A 21,551-nucleotide genomic window follows, 5' to 3' on the forward strand; every position below is an offset into this window, starting at 1 on the left:
AGGAGAAAAAAATGTTCTGTTCAGTGGATAGAGAAAAATCACTACTGTAAAACGTGGTAACACATGATGAGATCAGGTTCTGGAGTGTCAAAACCTCTTGAGTGGATTAAGGTGGAAACAGATCCACTTCGAGCAAAACCAGTAATTTTTTCCAGATGTAGCAGGGGTGAGAGAGAGCAGAATTAGGCCACAGAACTTGCATCAAAGTCCAGTTCTACACAGTCTCCGGGGACTGGGCTGGGCAGAAGGTCAGCATTAGGGTTTGGGCTGGGTGGAAGGTCAGCACTATGATTTGGGCTGGTCAGGAGGTCGGCAGCAGGGCTGGGGCAGGGCAGAAGGTCGGCAGTAGTCCTGCCTCAGCCGCCATACCTCTGCCTGGGCCACCCCCTGCACAGCAACCCCACTCCCCAGCACTCCCTTCGCAAACGGGCACAACCCATGCTCCTCTGTTGCCTCAATGCGAGCGCAGCCCTAGCAGGGCAAAGTTTTAACTGTTTTCACAAAGATGTTGCCCAGCCTGTCGCCGGCACGGCCCGACCACCAGGCAGCCTCCTCGGCCGCCAGCAGGGAGGTGGAGGCTTGGACCCTGCCCTTGCGGGCATGACACTGTCGAGGAAGTAGCTGAGGATGTGGGAACAGCCTCGGCCAGGCAAGGACTCGTCGCTCTCGCCTCCCCCTCCTACTCATGTCAATAAATCATTAGAGTCCGAGATACCACTTTTTTTTTTTTTTTCCCCTCCTTCGGGAGGCACCGCGTTTCAGGCGTCTGTACTCGAAGGTAAACGGCTGCGCCAGCAACTGCCTTGCCCGTGACCTTCCCATCCCGCCAGGGATGACTCAAGGGGCGGGCGGGCGAGGCAGAGAGGGCCGGGCAGGGCGGCGCCCCAGCGGCGGGTGATTGGCTGGCGGGCGGGCTGGCGGGCGGGGATTGGCTGCCGCCCTGCCTTTGTTCGGCTGCAGCCACTGCCGCAGGGCAGCGGAAGTTTGAGCGCGGCGGCGGGTGTCACCTCGCCTCCGCGCACCGCAGCCCGGCATCGCCGGCCAGGAGCCGCCTCGCACCCCACCCCGTTCCGGAGCCCGGCCCGGCGGCAGCATGGACCTGGAGAGCAAAGTGAAAAAGGTAAGGGAGCTGCCCGCGAGTTCCCTGTCCTGCCGGCCGGCGCCCCCCGCCTCCCGGTGGGGCGGCGATCGCGGGCACGCCTCGCCGCTGCCGCCCGCGGCGGGGGCTCCGCTGGAGTCGCCTCCCGAGAGCCTGGGTCGGCGGCGGAGCGGTGACCCCTCCCGGCGCCCTGCTCCTTCCGCTCGGGCTCCACCGGCCCGGCTCGAAGGTTTTGGCGATGAGGGTGAGGGACGGGCGTGAACCGCCTGCGAAGTGACCTCCCGCTGCCTCGCCAGCGAGCGGAGCAAACCACTGCACCTCCGCTCCCCACGCTAGTTAAGACGCCGCTGCAGTTTGTTGCCCAGGTAGCCAAAGTGGGTACCCCTGTCCTGGCATGCAAGTAAAATCACGTATATCCCCCCAAAACCAAAACAACGAGATCCAATTGTTGTGTTCAGGTGTGCGCTCTGTGTATGTAGGTATGTGTGAAACCTAAATTACATACGGCCAAAATGCTGTTGTAGATATGCTGAAGATTCATTTCTGACCTTTGATCTGACTAGCTCATTACAAACATGCTGTCAGCGTTTGCATGGGTTACCCTCCTGAGGCGGAAACTTAAGGTTAGTTTGCTTTTTTTAAGGTCATATTAACTAGTACTTCGGAGTCAAACTGGCAAGAAGCGAAGGATAAGTAACAAAAAGTGCTAGGTAACCAATTGTACTAGATCTTTTTTCAAAATTCACTATTTAAAACTTCATATGTAAAACTGACTTCATGTGGCATGCACCTCAATCTCAGCCTCTAGTACTTTTACAAGTTAAAGGCAGCACTTAATGCTTTTAGATACTATAAAGAAGTTCTTACTGTTACAATGCTATTTGATAAAGGCAGAATTTTGTATTTGAACACGGGTTAGATCTGTATAAAACCCTCACTGATATGTGAAAATTAGTGTTTTGAAATGCATGCTGTATGGACACATGTGGTTTGTATTCCTGAATTGTTATATTTTAAGGGGTTTTGAGTATGCATGTGCACTTCTGTATAACTGTATACTTTGCCAACTTGCGGACTAGAGACTGACTTGGATACAGGAGTAGTTGTGCAGTCTGGAAGGCTACCTGTTAAGTCGAGGCTGAATCCTAGTGGAGCAGGCTGGCCTTGGGTTACAGCTTTCTCGGAGTGATGTCATGACATGGTAACGTTACCTGAATGAGAGTCCTGGTTTGGGGAAACTATGTATCTCATTCCCCTGTCAACATTAGGCCATCAGTGTATAGATGGCGTGTAGCTAAGTACTATTGCTATCTTTAGAAGCTTGCATTTTCTAAGCACAATTCAAAATTTAAACTTGACGGTGTCACAGAGCTTGTTCACTGAAATTTTTTTGAACTCTGGGAGCAGGAATATGCATACTTGTGGAAGATGGAGCGTTTCTATTCAGAATTTCTCCATCTAAAGAGAAAGTGAATACGTGCTGTGAAATACTGATAAAATTCTGCTGATAGTGGAGTCTTGGTTTGAGTGAACTTGTAGTTGCTAAACATCTGCTTTAAATTGCACTGTAGTTATTGGGTACTTGTGTGTCTTTAAGTTCATTTGACTATTTTTGTCATATTTTTCTTTGGCCATCTTTTACTTAGCCTTCTCCTTCATCAGCTTCAAAGATTTTTGAAGCCTTTTCTGAACTTGCTCAAACACACATGCAACCTAGTGCCACAGAAGAAACCAGCAAGGCTCTGTTTGTAGACAGGAACTTCTATTTTCTGTTCAGTTTTAGTATTAATACTACTAAAAGATGCTTATGATGTGAAGAACTTAATGTTTTCTCTGTTTCTACTGTATGTATGTTCAGAAAACTACTTCTTTTCTTCCTCTGTCTCCCATCCCTCGTTCACATTTTATCACCTTTTTTTCTTGGCTGAAGCTCACTTTCCAAGAGAACAGACAAGGATCTGTAAGAAGTCAGCAGGGAGAACTGGGGAGTTTTGCCATGTACCAGTGTGTTGGGTACTAAATCCTTTCCTTCTTTTTAACTACAAATATTTACTTAATCAAAACTTCTTTAGGCTTTGTACACTGGAATGAATGAATAACAGTTCACATCAACGCTACAATAGCCACATATCTTCAATCTCCATCCTCTAATTCCTATTCCTCACGTTTGTTTCCTTACCTTGTTAGTTCTCCTCTTTTGCCAAATTCCCTCTTTCTTAAAGTGGAAGAATATTCCACTTCAGTTTCCAGTCAGGTTTATCACAATGGGTGAACTACTTTGCCTTTCAGAGAGACTTGTCTTGTGGTGGAGAAGTCTGCATCAGTTTTTTTTAGTCCATCAACCATAGTGGGTTACTTAACTACATGCTAATATCCATGCAGGATGGTTCTCATCCCTGTCTGTCTTGTACACTGGGCCAGAATAACTTGAATCTGTGTATAAAACCTGCTTGCTACCTTTTAACTTTTTATTTTATAGTGACTTGTACCTATTTACCACCTGGCAAATGGAGGTAAATGTTAGGGACTAATGAGTGGTTAACCTGCCTTAACCACTCATTAGTGTTCTTGGAACTGCCTACCCAAACTTGGCCACTGGGCAGAAGAAAGCAGGAATTGCCACGCTGTTCCCTTGCTCCAAGTTTGAATTTAGAAGCTGGCTGTTCTGTAACCCTGGTGTTCAGCAGAGCAGAGACAAATGAATGCCCAATGGAATAGTGTGTGATGTGGAGGCTCAGACACTCAGCTGATACTGCAGAAAATTTTTTTCCCCTGCTCACAACTGCTAATGTATAACTGCACAGGGTAATATAAGGGGACATATTCTGCTTCTGGAAAACTCAACAGATGACGTTTCTAAGGTTTCTCCAAGTATCAGTAGTCCTTGAGTCTGTTCTTCAATTGTGAGCTTCTACATTGTCTCCTTGGAAAGCTGCTCTTGGCTTTCAAGGAGCTGGTACTGTACTGAAGAAAAATATGCACGTATATGTGAATAGTACATTTATAGCTGTGTCTGGGTTTGTATGAAGAGCAAACACACTTCTGAACTGGAACAGGAAAGTCTGTTTTCATTGTTGATATCAGGTTTGGGTTTTTTCCCCAGATTTAACAGTTCTAGCACAGTTCATCTGACAAGAATAGCTTCCTCTCCAGTACAAGACTACTGGGGCTCAAATAACCTACCTGTCCTTCAGCAGAACTACTGCCCCACAGTTTCTAAACCACCCTTTTAGCAATGAATAGCTTACATATTTGCTGTCTTCTGAGAGAAAAGTAGCAGTTCTGTATTAATGTACCCTTCTTAAGTGTTTGGCTGTGAGAAATCTAAGGCAACAACTGCTTCGGCTCAGACTCTTCATTTAACTCTTTCTGTTTAGTTTATGTGCTGTAAAACTCATCTTGCTGTCTTCACAAGTGTCTGGAGGAAGCAAGTACTGTGTAGCCGGATGTCTCCTGTAGTCTTGAATCCTGGGTTCTGGACAACCATAGTCTGCAGGAAACAGATTTCAGAATTAATTTTCAGCACTGAGAATCTATGCAGAACATGGACATTATTCCATGTATAACTTTTTTGTAGTCTGGTCACCGTGCTTCTTAGACATGAAATGACTGGCAAATGTCTAGGTAGTGCATAGTGTGGGAAAATACAGTTGCAAGGCAGTCTTTTTAGCTACTATGTGAATACTAAGTCTGATACCTTACTATTATAATTTCCCTTTAAAAGGGGATGGGGAGTTTAAGGCTGACTGCAGTTTTCTCCTGTTTCTCAGGAGGAATTGGATTCATCTTGCATTTGAGGATCATGAAAATAGCTTTCTGTATAAGAAGATACTGCACAATGGAGTTTAAGCCTAAAAGCAGTAGCTCCAGCTTGAAAAGTACTTGTGCAACAAAAGACCACTATTTCTCCTAAATACAATATACACTGTGTTCTCAAACCTTGCTTTGAGAGTATAGGGAAAACAAAGATTTAATGCTCTTTATTAAAGACTGTTAGAAGAAAGTTCTGCTGGTTTGGATTCCTGCCCTGTCTGTCACCTTTGAACTTGGTAAAATGAATCAGTAGATCACGGTCCTGGTTTGCAGTCCTGCTGGCAGACATAGTCTCATGCTTCACTAGAGAAAATAAGAATCTGGCAGCAAGTCTATTCTGCATAAGCTTTCACAGTATAAAACTTGCTTTATAAAAGGGACTTTGATTGCAATGGAGAAAGGACAGAGTAGTTTGGGGAGGTTCAACTTTTGCAGTGTGGAATGTCTGCGCAATTCTTTCTGTGGTGTGAGACTTGGTTTGTTCTATGGAAAACCAAACACAGAGTGCTTTAGATGTTAAGTCAACAACAGTAATGCTCTTTGATAAATAAGTGGTGAGTATAGTATGTATAGGAGCACAGTCAACTTTTTTGGGGCTTTGCAAAGCATGATTTAGTAATATCTGCTGGACTGTGCTTCCTGTTGAGGTCACTGTTTGTTTTGGTGTTACTGCCATGGAAACCTGCGATAGTAGAACTCTTTTTGCTGTTTCTTATGTATGGTAAGATCAAGGAAATGCAGTTTTATTCATGGTGAGTTTTGCCTGCAAGAATTATGAAAACAAGTGTGAAGATGTGAGAGATACTATAGTTTTGTTAACAAGGACACTGAGTAACTGCTTCCTGCATATGTTGCAGTGGGTTATTTTTTTTCCTCAAACTTAAAAAAATGTGAATTATTTTCTGGAACACCTGTCTGAATGCACATCCCTAGTTACTTTTTGTCTGATATGCCTGGATATCAGCTTGGCAAAGATGGCAAGGCTAAATTAAACTTTTTTACTTTTTTCTAATTTCTGTGGCAAAAGTACTCCCCAGGTATTAGACCATAAAATATCATAAAAGGCCTGAATAGCAAGCCAAGAAACTTTGAATGTGGGACTGCATGACTTCTAAGATCAGGTGAAACTTCCTTTGATATGGTGTAATTACAAGCCAAGTATTAAACAGTGAGATGGAAAATTAACTTACTTTAAGTTACAGTATTCTGTCACCAAAGGCACAAAGATCTGTTTCTGCAAGTGTTCCTGGAAAAAGTTTTCCCTTTCCTCTAAGTAAAGTAATAATAATGGTGAGTAGCAATTGTGAATGAAATTTTATTGGTAAAAGTTGCTTAAAAACACATCTCTTCTACCTCAAGAAAGTATACTGAACATGCCTTGCAAATTAATGGCTTCCCAAGGGAATACAGCTTAGACATGTAATGGGGTAGATGTAAATATACTGTGCTGTATTTAAAAATAATTTTACAATCTATTTTAAATAGATATGTATGTTTGGTTTCTATATATAACTAATATGTGTACGGGATGTGTGTATGTTTAAAAAAAACAACCAACAACAACCAACCCTAACATATACTTTGTGCTAACATGCAGAGTTGGTGAGGTTCTCCTAGTACTGGAGACCTTCAGGAAGAGTAAGGCTGTGCAGATGAAAACTTGTCACACCTGTTATCTAGAGTCTTAGACTTGGTCAAATGAATAGGTCAAGTGTTAAGGGAGTAAGGAGGCTTCTCTCATAACAATTCCAGATTACACCAAATGTAACTGTACTCTGGTACTTCTCTGTGTGTGTTTCTGGTCTTTGTTTTTTGAAGTCTGCCTAAACCCTTCCTTTGTGCTTTGTTTTCAGTCTGAGGTTGTCTAGCTGCAGCTTCTAAAAGCACTGTCTGGAAAAAAAGCATGCACTTTCCTGCATGACTAAAGATCCTAATAAGTGTGTCTGTACATTTCCAGCTCTGCTTCTGAAAACCTAATATTAGAAGATGCAACTGAGCAAGAGCACTGATGTTAAAACAAAATATGCCAAGTGTTGTGAAAATGCCTCTGTAGCATTGGGTGATGGATAGTGCTGTATTGGAGGTTTATAGACAGTGTTATAGTGCATGTCAGCTACATTCAAACTTAACTGGCATAATACTGGACTTTGTGAATAAACACCACTTGTTTTCTATCCAGCTGAGATCTTTAATAGCTGTTAATCTTTTGGCAGTAGACTGTGTAGCAGTGTCTTAAATATTTATATTCTGAGCTGCTTGATATTTAGTTGAAGACATCACAATAAAATAAATTCTTAGTACTTGTGTACTATCATAGGTTGCTGTAGCTCCTTGATTTATTCTTTTGCCTGCCCAGATCATCTTTCAAATACTTTTCCTGGTGCAATTTCTTTTTGGCATCCTTCTTTCTGCACAAATGGACTTCCTTACCCAAGCTTCTACATCTTAATTCCAGTCAACTTTTACCTAAATTGAAATGCATATTTAAAAAAAGCTAGGACAGACTTGCCATCAATTTCAGTAGATATATTAAATAACAACAGAGTGGTTTGTGGGATACTGCTCTTTACTACAGATGAAACTTTTTTTCTCTCTTCTCATAAAGTGTCTGTAGAAGTCATATAAGAGCATTGTCCAGATACAAACATGTCTTTTGAGTTTTTTCACTCTGAAATAATAAGAAATAACATAACTCTTCTGTTTTTAAAGTTTTAAATGCTGTAACCTATTTTAATTTCCAGTTTGTAGTGTTTCCCTACTGGAGAAGACTTCTGCTGGTACAGAATATAGTGATACAAGATCAGGTCTCAGCAATAAAGCATAAACAGCACATAAGATTTCTAATATGTTTTGTTCTCATGGTCTTTTTTTATGCTTTTTCTTTTTTACACTTCTAATGTACTTTAGGAACTTCCAAAGGATATGATAGAAATCTGTTCTGTTGGGCCATACAGGTGTTTTTCCTCAAGCTTACATTGGAAGTGGGAAACAATATTACTTGATGTGGCCCCTCAAATATCCAAATGGATCAATAGTTAAGTAATCTTTAAACCAGAAGATTCCTGGTATTTTATGGTAAATCCAAGAATATCTTTAGCACAGATCACTTCTGCCCTTGGAGCGCTCAATGGCACAAGAGAAACCTCTGCAAAAAGGACCAGGAAGAGGATGTAAGTCTATTCTGGGGCTCACTGTTAATCATTGTGGTCCACTAATGGCAATTTTCTCACTGTATAGCCACAGCTTTTCACATTCTGGAGAGGTTTTGAACCGTAGAATGACTTCTGATCTTCTGTAGAGGCTAGGTACTGGTATTGTGTCTTACTGTCTGTGATACAGGAGACCCCTCAGGCAGAGGAAGGACAATCAGCCAAGACCTGACTCAGCTCTTGTCTTTTGGTGGGACTGAGGTGATAAATATTGTGGGAGGGAGACCTAGAAATGCCAAGTGGGGCACCTGCATTTTTTTCAATGGATTCCTCTTTTACCTTCTTACTGCAGCACCCCAGGGGCTTCTTTGTAAGGGGGCAAGAAGGTCTAAGCAACCAACTTGGAGGGTTTTATTTGTTCTGGGTGTGATGACTATTTAATGGTAACTATTAAAATAATTAAAGACTTCCAGTGGAACTCCATCAGGACACTCTTTGTATCATTTGTGTCCAGCTGCTTAGCGGGAGGAAGTAAAAAAAATAGAATCAGACTCTAGTCACTGTACAGTGATAATATTGAGAGACAGTGGGCGAAAGTTTCAACGTGAGAAATTCTGACTAAATATACAGATTTTCTTTCCTCTGTGGTCTAGCATTGTAATAGACTGTTGAATCTGCATCTGGACAATGCCCTGGGCAAATAAGATTCCATTACACCTGCTCTTTGCGTGCAATTAGGTGACCTCTAGAGAGCCCTTTCAACTTAAAATAATCTATGATTATTAAAAGCAAGTATAGACAAGCTTTAAAATCTACTGTTCTATGTTTTAAATCATCTAAGGTGTCTTAGGGCTTATCTTTGTTTTTCCTGTAACTGTCAATAATAATCTTGAATTCGGTGACATTATACTTTTTTAACTATTAAAAAGCTAATCATTCAGCACATTCAGTGCTGTGACCTGTGGCACAGTACATTTCACATATGACAAACTTGTTAGCAAACTTATCTGTATTTTACTACATAAGAGAAACAGTAGCTGACAAAATACAATTGCATTTGTATTGTCCTGCAGACTGAACTGGCCATCTACTTCTACATGCAAAATCTGTTTGTGTCCATGATTTATTTTTTCATAGCATCCCATGTGGGGAGATAGTTTATTGTCTGATGGTCTCTGAAATCTGCTGTATTCACAGGAATACAAATTCTGAAATGAGTATTCTAGAATTGCAGTAAAATACTACTTCGATATTTGCTGGCAGGTTTAAATAAATAGGAGGGAGGAACAGGATTTGTTGAACTTCCATTCTTGGTCATGTTCAATAAACTTAACAATAAACCCTTCTGGTAAGTCAGGTTTAAACTATTTCATAGCAACTGCTGTTTACATGTCTAAACAAACTGTTAGACACTCGAATAGGATCATTTGGGTTTTTAAGATGACAGTAAGCTTCTACACATGGCTCCTGTAAAGACAGCCAACTTTTGACACTAGATTTCAGTCTAAACAGAAACAGGGCAGTCTTTCACTGATCTTCACTTAGCTGTAACCATTTAAAATTCTTTGCCCTTGAGGACTATTGAATCTTGAAAGCAGTATGCATTGGATGATCTCAATCATATTTATTTATATCTTCTGTACTCAGAATATTTAAATCTGTATTGGGTATGTTAGAAATACCAGATGGTTTTGGATAGCTTTTGCTGTAAAATGAAAATTAATGGCAATAGACAGGCAGGAACCTTCTGGCAGTATTTCAGCTGACCTATTTGTGCCATTTCTCCCATGACTCCTTTATGGGGAAAATGGATTCCCTCCTGTTCTCATACATGTGTTCCTGCTCCAGTGTATGCTTAGCCTGGTCCGTATCTTGATGCTTCAGCATGGACTGACCATGTCCTTCAGAAGACATGGGGAATAAATATAGGCAGGAGCAATGAAGAAGGATACTGCAGCTGTAGGCTCTCTGAATTTCCCAAATTATAGCAGAATTGGCTGCTGAAGGAGTCACTTCTGAGGTGGCTGCTTCCTTACCGCCAAAGGAGGTCCTGTTACAGGACTGTGGAGGACTATTTGACTTGCACTGACTTTTAGATGTTAAACTCAAAAGCATTGTGTTTATTGTTGGTTTATATATTTTTGGCAATGAGCCATGTAGTTTCCCTATCAGAACAAAGGCAGAGACTGTTTATGCATTTGGAATCATGTCTGAATTTGTTCCCAGTGTGCCCATTAGTTTCAAGCTAAACCTCTGGTCACCATAATGACCAGACATTGCATATAGAAAGGCCATTACCTTCTCTCTCTTTCACAGCAAACTGAGAAATATGTTTCAAAACCAAGTCTATTTCATATTCTAATTCAGTTTATTTGTCTTATGATTAAATAAATGTTTATGCATCTTGTGTTCTTTATTATTGGGGAGGGAATGTGAAATCCTGTATTTCTGAAGAAACCTGTGCTGAGACTGCTGGTTTGTGAAGATGGAAGTAGGCTGGCTAGTTGTCTGTTTAGTCTGGAGAGGGAGTACTTCTTGGGTGGAGCCTTTAGCACATACTTCCTCTTAATTTGCTTCTGGAGAGGTAATTTTAGCTTAACCTTTAAATGTTAGGAGGCTTGAAAATGATATATCAAATTGCAAAAATTTTCATTTTCTTACTTGCGTTTGAGATCCCATTTTAAGAATTTGTGGAATTTTAAAGCTATTTCTCTGTACTGTGCAATAGCTCTCTACACACAAGTGATCCTTCTAATTACAACACTAATAAAACTGTCATTATTCCCCTTTCTTCCCCTTCCCCTCCTTTTAAAGGAAGGGAGAACCAAGCATACCAAGTAAAGCCAGTTAGTAGCTGAAGTAGCAGTAAGAAAGAATGTTAATGTTGGCTTTGCCTTTTTGGGGGGAGGGAGGGGGTGTGTGTGTGTGTGTAGGTGTTTTTTGGGGTTTAGGTGGTCTTAGCGTAGTGTAAGCACATTTTAACAGCTTTTTAGGGAGCATGACTTTAAAAACAACCACAACAAACAAAACCAAACCCCAAACAGAAACCAACCTGTCCTGAAAAAAAAAGTGTTGTATTAGCTTCTTTCTCTTTAGAGAATGTCCTGGCCAACATTTTGTTCTCTTTGTGTGTCATTTGATAGGAGTGGTCATTTGTTTTTTGATGTACGGTGTGTGTGCATGAAGTGCATGGTGGGGCTCTGGATTCCAGATCAGAAGACCCCTGTAAACACCCATCTTCAGTGGACACAAACTTTTATTAACCCACTAGTTTTAAATATCCAACATAAACAAAAATGTAATTGATGAAAGAAAGCTTAATCTTTAAAGTTAGCTTTATTTTAGATGTCTACTGGTCTGGCTTCATGTTAGTGCCTATAGCATGTGAACTTGAGTCCTTAGGCTGATAAAGATGTCACCATGTTCACAGCAGGCTTGTATTTCTTTTTGCAGATTAGAAAGGAAGAAATATTTCCATGTTCTTCTGTTAACCCTGCAGTTGCAAGTGGTAGCTTAATAGCAGCCAAAGTATCTCTTCTCTCTAAATAGATCATAATCTGCAGGGAAGTTTTGTAATTTCCTTGGGGATGTCTAATTACTGTGGAGGCAGTGGTCCTTCAAATATAAAAATAACTGAAAGCATGGTCTTTCCTGCATCTTCTCATGTGTTCAGTGTTCAGCAAGTGGTTTGTGAATAAACTGTTCATTTTGCACAGAAGCAAGTTGAAAGTTGAGCTGTTTATATCCTTATACATACAACAATAGTATTACAACTTCTCAGAGTAAAATGCAAACTAATTATCAGTAAAGCTGTATCACAGCATCTGATTAACCCTGGCATTGTATTATTGTCGCCAGAACTAAGATTAAGGAGCAGGACTTGTTAGCTCTAGCTCACTTTTCATTCATGGTAAAAGCCAAACTTCAGGTGAGATGTCTCCTTGGCGATGACCATCCCTCCCACTGTGTCTACCCACAGCTGAGTGTTCCTCATGCTTTTGGAGGGAAGGGTGGGAGTGTGGGGATGGGTTCCCCTCTTCTTGGGCCTAAGTGTACACACCCAACTGTGGCTGCAGTTCCATGGTCCTTCATCTGTCTGATTTAAGAGCAACGTTCCCCAAAGGTTTAAAGAATTGGGAGCGAGTAATTTTAAATTTACTGTGTTATATGAATGTATAAGTTATGGTGCTTAGTATCTGTTTTTTCACCTTGAACTTCCAGTGGCTGTTACTCACTTAAATTTGCTGATCTGTTGATATATTGTGTGAATACATGGCCTTTACTCCATGCTGGTTTTCATATTCTCTCATACTTCCCCTGCATTATGAATTGGTCATCTGTCCTTTTAATCTTTTCCATGAAACAGTTTGCATATGATTTATGGTCTTTGCTTTTGTTAACTGTGCTGTTTCTTCTCAAAGTAAGCTGGTATTAGTCCAGCTGAAACGTAATTGTGAAGGGTGTGTTCTGCTCTTGATCACTATCAGAGCAGTCTCAAATATACTCAGGAATATTAAACTAGGCACTTAAAAATAAAGGAAACATCTATCAGATGCCTAGGTTAGTGCATATAAATGTGGGGTCTGTTTATTTCTCGATCTCCTGTATTTTGCCAAGTTGTATACTGCATATCACTTCGTCCTCACAGATGGGTTAAATGTCCTTTGACTTTAGGTTTTATGGCCTCTCACTATGGTTTCACAGTCACAGACTTAAGTAAGAGCTGCAAAGAATCTGCTTCTTCCCTTGTGTGAAGCTTGCAGAGCAAGATAGTCTGGAGAGAAAAGTCATCAGAAAAATGCTTGGATTTGGCTAAGGTTAACTTTCTGTCTGCTAGCTCAACCCTGTGAATGCTTGTGAGAACACTGTCACTTATGTAGGCACAATAGAAAGGTGAGTGGGCTCCAAAATACTGTCCTGATGTCATCTTTGTCAAATACTTAATCTGTTGTTTTAGTCACGGATTGAAGATTATAAAGGTAGCAGTAAGAACATTCATGCAGCATATTTCTTGAAGCTGACTGTAGTCATCTTACTCTGTATACAGATGGGCTTGGGCCATGAGCAAGGATTTGGTGCCCCCTGCTTAAAATGCAAGGATAAGTGTGAAGGATTTGAGCTTCATTTCTGGAGGTAAGTGACAGCAGATGTCTCTTAAGATGTAACTCAGTACTGCAGATTTCAGCACATGTATGCAAATACGTAAGTAACAGCTTTTGTTGTCTCTTTTCAATTAAGCTATTCAGATGCTTTAAAGAAACTATGTCTAGGTTCAGGGCCAGGGCTTCTCAGCTGCATTACAACAGAGTGTTTAAGTATGTAATTGCTTATGAACATTTCATCTGCACTGAAGTCAACAGTAGTAATTCTACTGAAGCACATGCTTTAGCTTAGTAAATGATTGAAGTAAGTTTGTAAAAACATCTCTATCCCTACAGTAAGAGAGATGACAGGGAAGAAGTATGCTTTATCTCAGTAATAAAATGTTTTCTGAGCTCCTGAGCAAATATGTAAGCTTTGATCTGAGATTTTAGGTAAAATTATCTATGTTGAAAACATGTTGAAACTTTGTATACGTCTACAAATGACTTAGAGGGAAAAGAGGTGTCATAATTCAAGCAAGTTAGGTAGTACTTGGCCTTTGATGCATTGTTCCTAAACCGATGGGAGTTGATGATAGTAGCAGTAGATAGTCTATGCTGTGGTCTGTGCCACTGCTTCTCCAGAAACTTTGTATTCCATTAAGACCTTTCTTGTTTTACTGAAACAAGATGTATATACGTATATTAATGTATATATCTAGCTAGCCCACTTCACTGATTATACTGGGTGTGCTTTAAGATGTAGCTTACTGATTCTGATTTAAAAAACAACGAAAGCAAAACTTGAATAGCCTGGAAAAGGACATAAAAATAATTAGTCGCACTAGCACATGCTAGCAGTGGAAAGGATTACATTTCACCAGTGCTGTTTAGCTACAGTCATAACTACGTGCAGTGGGGTTTTATTTTATTTTGGGTACTCTTTACATCCACAGCCATAGTGGCATCAGGTGCAGATAAGGCCTTGGTGTTTTTACATCTTGGCTGAAGTATTTGACTGCAGCTGAGACTCAGTTTAAAAAATAACCAGAGAAACAGACCACAGCAAAAACTTGCTATAAGTTAATGAGGATACAGCTTCTTTGTTACATATGTAGCTATAGAAGCAACTTATAAATAATGATATGGAGCAAGAAGTGGTAATACACAAAAAATGTGATCATCTAAAGATAAAAGAAATTATTAATTTATGGAAAGACTATTTTTCAAAATAAATTGTACAAGGAAATAGTATTCTTTATCCATGGTTAGATGAGAAACTGTGTCACTTTCTACTTGAGAGAAAGCTCCTTGTTCATAGTCAGTGTGACTGGGAAATCACAAGTGGGTGAGGGAAAAAAAATCAGTCTAACTTTTTCTCAACTCTTTTGTTTTTTGTTTTTTATCCATTATTAGACCTTGCAATTCCTAGCTTATTCTTTAACTGGAAAGAACTTGAGATAAAATAAAACATCTGAAGTGATTTAGTTACATAATAGCATGATTGCCAAGTTAGAATGTGTCTGCTTCTGTGTGTGTATTTTTTTATACACGTTTTACTGTGCCTCTGTGGTTAGGGCTCATTGTGCCAGGTACTGAATACATAGCTTCTCAGAGCATTGTCTCTCCTAGAAAGCAAGAGCTTGTAGACAGCAGTGGATTAAAGAGCACATAAGAAAAACAAATAAAACCAGTGACTGTTTAGTTAAGATTAAGATTTAATTAGGAAATGAGATCTATATAGGATAGACCAGGTAAATAAGGTGGTTGAAAGTTGTCTGAGAAGCATCATCTCAGTGTCAAACAAATGTGGCACACTTCTGAAACAGTTGAAAAGTTAGTCATTAAGGCAATTTGAGAATGGGTTAGAAAGCAGCTGTTTCTTTAGCAGAACTACTACTGGGATCAGTAAGGGTGGGAATCTGAAGTCTGAAATCAGTTTTGTGTAAAGAATTTTCAAAGGAAAAAAACCTATGCTTTGCATGGTACAGAGATTTTGGGAGTCTACCACTTGAACAGAAAGGGATGGATTCCAAATACCTGTCATGTTAGCCTTAAAACCTGAAACTCTATAAGCAAACTGTAGCACAAGTGGACAGAATATTGTCTTTATAACACGAATGTTCAAGTTCAATCACTAATTTCACTATTACTCACAGATAGGTGTTGAAGTAGAGATTGTAGTTAGAGATATTGCTGCACCCTGGGGGGAAGAATAGCTGTGGTGGGTTGAGCCCAGCCAGCAGCCAAGCACCCCCACAGTTGTTGACTCCCTGTCCCCTCGCAGTAGGGTGGGGGAGTGAAAAGGAAGAACAACACTGAGAAGTTGTGAGTCAAAATAAAGTCCATTTAATAGGTGAAGGAAGCTGGCAACAGGGCAAGGGATGCAAAGGCAGTCACTCGCCACCTCCCATGAGCAGACCCAACCAGTCTTCAAGCAGTGTCCACTGCTGCCTTTATCTTCTGCCCCTGTCTTATTGCTGAGCATGACATTATATAGTATGGAGTACCCCTCTGGCCAGTTTGTCAGCTGTGTGCACACACACCCCCCCTCACTCCCAGCTCTTGCCCACCCACAGCTTGCTTGCTGAGGTGGAGGCAGAGTCCAAAAAAGACAAAGCCTTGACACTGTGCCAGAACTGCAAGTGCTATCAATGCAGTTTTAGCCACAAATCCAAAGTGCAGCACCATATGGGCATTATGAAGAAAGTGACCTCCATGCCAGCCAGATCCATCACAGGGAGTGAGGCAGCAGTTGTGTTTGCAGGCAGCAGTCCTTGCTGTGGTCTGTGTAAGGGAGACAGTGCCCTCTCCTGGGTGGAGCTGAGGAGCTCCAGCAGATCGTTTAACTCTTGACCTGATATGTGAAATATCTGGTGTACCTCAGAGAGCTAAGATGTACTTTCTTTCTGTATTTCTGTACAAAAGAGCCTCAGTTCTGCCTTTGGGAAGTCAGATTAGAAAGTGAACCAAAAAAAAAAATCTGAGTTATACCTATCTAGTAGCAGGGTTTTAACACTGAGTTGCTCCACTGTTCTTTATACTGGAAGCACTTGGAAAATACCTTTCCTGGGGTGGAAGGTAATCTTTAAGTACTTTGTGCTGTTATTTTTGGCACAGTGTGTGGGATAGTTATATAGATGCAGAACTGTTACTTCAGGCTAGTATAGAAATGGTGGTAAACAAAGCCCTTAGTAAAATCTGTTTCTAAACTTTGAAGTTCTGAAAGCCTCAGTGTTGTGAGATGAACACAGTAAATACAGTGAGAGCCATGGTCTACAGTGGTAGTTGAACAGTGAACAATTACCTACTTTATCTTGGTGTGTTAATAGCTTTTTGCTTTTAAAATTGTCCTCGGAATCATGTGCCCAAGTGTAGCAGCAGCAGTAGGCAGTGTCTTCTCAGTTCAGGTGTTAAGACTTCTTTCAGACTGCAAAATGGCCCCCACAAAACTTGCAGACCAGGCTGGCAGTAAGATTTCTGCTCGGATAGTGTTTGCTTTTTGGGAATATGTTTCTCACTAGAGAGAAGGGTGGGACAAGAGTCAGAAGTTGCTAAAAGCAGGAGGGAAAGTTCTGATTTATCTTGGTCCTGTATATATCAGAAAGTGATAACTTTCTCCAGTGCAGCTTGCCAAGCTATTAAAAAGCTTCTGGAGACAAGAATCTTAAGTTTGGAAATGACCTTTTTCAGCATCTGTATCTCTGCACAGATACAATCACTGGAAGGCATGGAGAGCTTTAAGTTGGCTTTAACAGTTTCTGATGCTACAGCTGACAGGAAAGTACTGAGGCACAGTTCAAAATATTTGCAATTACTGTAGCTGCATTAATAGAAAGAAAACATAACAAAAGGAATCATAGGAAAAGATTAGTCTTTCTGTGTGGAGGGGACAAGCCTCAGGACTTACATTGTATTTGTTGGGAGCTTCTGTGTGCTTGCAGCTGCTGCCTCCTGTCACTGTGAGCCACTGCAAAGCCAGTATAGGAAAAGTAATGATCCAACTTCTTTTTCCTCTCCATACACCAAAACACAGAAAAGTAGGAGGATGGCTGACATCTGTTTTTGGAGAAGGAACTTGGAAGTCTTTGATCCTTACTGTTAGTAGACCTCCAGGACACAGGAACTCACTAGCTTGGGGGAGAGTGTGTAATCTGTTTACCTTCCTTCCTCCTTCTACTCACCCAAGACCTGGAATCGAGGCACAGTCTAGTACATTTTACAATGATATGCAAATTTTCATTCTGCATATTTTGAAGTTTTCTCCATATCTTCTATGTTTTGAAGGGGAAAAACTTTCCAGATTGCTGAGATTTGGCTGGGGGAACATTCCTCTCCTTTGCTGAAGTCCTGAGAGCTGTGAACACATCATCAGGAGTCCTTTATACCCTCTTCAGCAGAGATCTTGTTGAATGCCCTCAAGTGAATGGAAAATCTCTTTGACTATGCAGGTGGAGAGGACAAGAAATTCTCACTGCCTGTTGTCTTGATAGAGCCAAAGGAGATGGTTAAATCTATACATATTTTATATATTTGTCTATACATATTTTATACATATGTCTGTCTCTGTGGGTATCATAGCAACTGGTTTTTGTGGCACATGTGAGGTGTTTGCTTTAATACCAAAAATAAAAATCAGGTGTCAGTAATCAGACTTGTGGAGTCTAAGTTTGAGGTAATGGGATGGGGTAGTTTCAGTAAGATAGCTGTATTGTAGTCAAAGAAATGACCAGCTCATCTGTTCTAAGTAGAAGTAATTGGCCACATCACTTCTGCTGAAGGGACAGTGATAAATGAACAGACCTCTGATGTGGCAAGTGGAAGAAGGTATGACTAAATTGTAAACAGTACTATGCAGGAAGAGTTATGTGTATAATGTCACTCAGATATCTCTTAGGACTGAAAATTAATCAAGAAAAAGGATCTTAAATCAGGACAGGAAACCTTATTTTGGCTTTTAGCAGTGTACAGACATCTTCATGTGGCTGAGATCCAGGGGAGCCTTAGGGAGAGGAGGGGAAATGGCAACAGCCTCGGGGACTTTCCTTCGGTTTATGAGAAATACTGACATCAGTTGTGACTCAGCATTCTTCACATTCTCCCTGGATTGCTTTCTCTTGCATTTGGATTAATTATCCACAAGCTCTAATTGCCAGGACCACTACACGTGTAACTATGTAACATAGCCTCTGTAACAGCTTCTTGCAAACTCTGTGTAAGCAAAATGCAATTTCATGATGTAGCATGAGCAAAAATAAGGTGCCCTTGTGGCTTTTCCAGTAAGTGTGACAGTCTCAGGGGAAGACGTCCACCTTAGCAGTTGGGGATGGTCTGGTCTCTGCAAGTTGTTGATGCTGCTTTGCTGTAGCTGGATACTGTATGGAGTGGGGAGAGCTGCACAAACTGTCATGCAGCTGCTATGACCACACAGGCAGTACAAAAATACGAATTGTTCTTACTGAGTTCTGGTTTGCAAACAGAGCAGTTCTGGACAGCGAGACTATACTTGCATGAGTCTTTGCAGGTTACCTGAGAATGTCTATTCATTCACCAACGTTATTCGATCACATCCTGTTAAGAGGCAAGACTAAAACTAGGGGTTTTTGCTAAATGTTGGTAAAGACTTAATTTGAAAAAGTGAAGAAAATAGTTCAATGGATGATCTACTTGAATTCAAGTTGTATGTGTGCTGTGAGGCATATAGCTGCATGATGGTCATGGTGATGTAATGAACTAAACCTGCAAAAAGTAAGGTCTGATTCTGTCACCTCATACTGGATCTCAGAAGACATGACTGAGAGTTGATAATAAGGTATAATCATATTCACACTTTAAAAGATTAGCAAAGTGAATATAAATTTGCTTTATTAGTATATAAGTAGTCTCTAATTAGCTAGGTAAAGGACTTGTGTAGACTGATGCTGAAGACCTTGCAAGATTTTTATGTTGCAAGTGTTTCAGCTGCATAGTACAGCATTTAGGCTTAATGGGCAATGCTAGTTCATGTTTGAATGTTTCGGTAAACTGTGAGATTGCTAGGTATCCAGATAAGTATCAGTTTTGAAATTCTGTGCATCTTTCCTGTTGTAAAGTGAGTTGGAAGTCATGTAAGCTGTGAGACAGCCTACACTCCAAATATCTTGAGGTTTTTGTGTTGCAAAGCAGTTTGTTCTGCTTAATGATCTTATTTTGCTTATTTAGAGTGGAGTGGCTCATTTCTACTGCAGTTAGCTATTTTTATTTGGAATGAACTTCATAAATTAGTTTACCATAACTTACGGTTGCTGTATAATCACATGTCCAGAGCAGCATCCATCAAACAATGATAGTACCCCATGTCAAACTGGTGTACGTATGTAGGGCATATCTTGGGGAGCTGGCTATTCATGACTTCACATGACCAGTTATATGCAGGTATTTCTTCTTCCTTCCTTTCCCATCACCTAAGGGGCCTGTGGCAGTCATGGCATGTTCTTGTCATGTACCTGTTAGGTGCCTTAAGATAAGGTATGCATCTTGTCTTCAAGACTTTAGAAAGCAAGATGCAGAACAATACAAGAGTTAGACGGGTTTTGGCAAGCAGTGTTGAGAAGCATGTTATATGGAGTAGTTTTATGCTATTTGCTATGTGAAGAATAAATAACAGAGTAAAATATTACTTATTCTTCTTCAAACTCTAGAGATCCAGAAGGTTGATTTGTTTTTCTCAGGCTCTAATAAGAACCTTTAGTTAACATCCAGCTTCACTGATTTCCATATACTGAAGTCCTGGGGAAGTGATTAATAAAATAGTAAACTAGCTTGTCTAAGCCAAGGTTCTGTTTATTATACGTGAACTGCTTAATTATGCTTAAGGTAATACACTGCTATCTAATATCCCTTAATCAAAGGAGTTCAAATGTATTGTATGTGAAAGAATACTGTTTATATCCAAGTAAAGCCTTCTACCTTTTAAGGATGTTATCTGTGAAAATTCTCTGAACAGCACATGCCAGAATACTTCTTGGTTCACAGCTGTTAGAAAGGCTTTGTCCATATAAACTTTTTACTTTTCTTTCATCTTCTCTTTTAAATGGTGAACTTTGAACAGAACTTGCTGCAACTACACTGTATATATGGCTATAGGCATTTTTTTCCTTTCTAGGAAATACTTGTTTCTACTTCATAGCAACCTTGTGATAACCAACTATTGTGGATACAGTGAAATTCATATGAAGAAAATAGTATAGTGTGTGTAATTTTGAGTGTGTAAAGAGAACCTGAAAAACTAAAAGCTCAAGTAAATGCTTACTGGGGGGATCATGTTGATGCATTTAAGTTAACTGATGGGTGATTACCCATAGTAACTCTGGTAGATGGGTGATAAAACATGTATGTAATAGTTACATCTCGGTACCAGAAGGAATGATAGAGCATCATATTCAAAATGCATTAGTGTAGTTGACTGATATTTATTTTATGTCTCTGCAAACAAAGAATGTAAATAAGACAACAGGAGAAATAAAGAATATCCTTAAGAGGTGTTTAACATATGTAAGTTATTCTGCAGTATTCCCTAATCAAAGCACTGAAAACATGAGTTTGGGTTCCCAGTGATGTTACAATACAATGCATTCAGCGCGTGTGGTAAGTAATTTTCAGCTGAGACTAACATGGTTGCTGTTTCTATAAATTTCAGAAAAATATGCCGCAACTGCAAATGTGGCCAGGAAGAACATGATGTCCTCACAAGCAATGAGGAAGATCGGAAAGTGGGGAAACTCTTTGAAGATACAAAATACACAACCCTTATTGCAAAGCTGAAGAATGATGGCATTCCCATGTATAAACGCAATGTAATGATACTGACTAATCCTGTGCCAGCCAAGAAGAACATATCCATCAATACTGTGACTTATGAGTGGGCTCCTCCTGTTCAGAATCAGACACTTGTAAGTCCAACTCACTTTTTCATGTTCAAGGCAAGACTTGATGGGAGATTAAAAGTAGAGCTTACCAGAGGGATAAATTTGCCTCTCGTAGTCATCTTTTTCCTCAAAACTGACAATACTCTTTAATGAGTCTTGCCTCTGTCATCTTGCAGATACAGATGCTTGTCTAAAACTACTTGAGAAGTGGGGAGATGAGGTGGTTTATAATAGATAGGATTAAGCATTATCTGATAAATCCCTGGAGTCCAATTTCTCTAATCTGCCTTTTTTTTTAGTGACCTTGAAAAATTTGCATGCATGCAGTCCACCCCATGACCACAGTCATGATTTGACTGGTTTTTTTGAAGTGGTGGCACAGTCGCTTCTTGCCTCCAAGATTAAAAGGGAGTGCAGTCCCAGTGAGGCTTCAGTGCTTCTTGTGAATCAGCATTCATAGATGGTTACATAAACAAATCTCAAAACATGTACTCTAATGTGG

General features: G+C 40.4%; 1 protein-coding gene across 1 annotated transcript in view; it reads left to right on the plus strand.

Annotated features, from left to right (window-relative positions):
- Positions 1 to 1,000: 1,000 nt before the first annotated feature.
- The window catches only part of TES (testin LIM domain protein), a 33,805-nt gene continuing 13,254 nt past the window's right edge, over positions 1,001 to 21,551 (plus strand). Inside the window, exons 1-3 of the mRNA XM_074901557.1 lie at positions 1,001 to 1,120; positions 13,109 to 13,194; positions 20,821 to 21,073. Coding sequence (XP_074757658.1) covers positions 1,094 to 1,120; positions 13,109 to 13,194; positions 20,821 to 21,073 — 366 coding nt within the window. The 5' untranslated portion in view covers positions 1,001 to 1,093. The remainder of the gene's footprint in view (positions 1,121 to 13,108; positions 13,195 to 20,820; positions 21,074 to 21,551) is intronic.

This window comes from Athene noctua, chromosome 3 (genome assembly GCF_965140245.1).
Source record: "Athene noctua chromosome 3, bAthNoc1.hap1.1, whole genome shotgun sequence".
Taxonomy (NCBI): domain Eukaryota; kingdom Metazoa; phylum Chordata; class Aves; order Strigiformes; family Strigidae; genus Athene; species Athene noctua.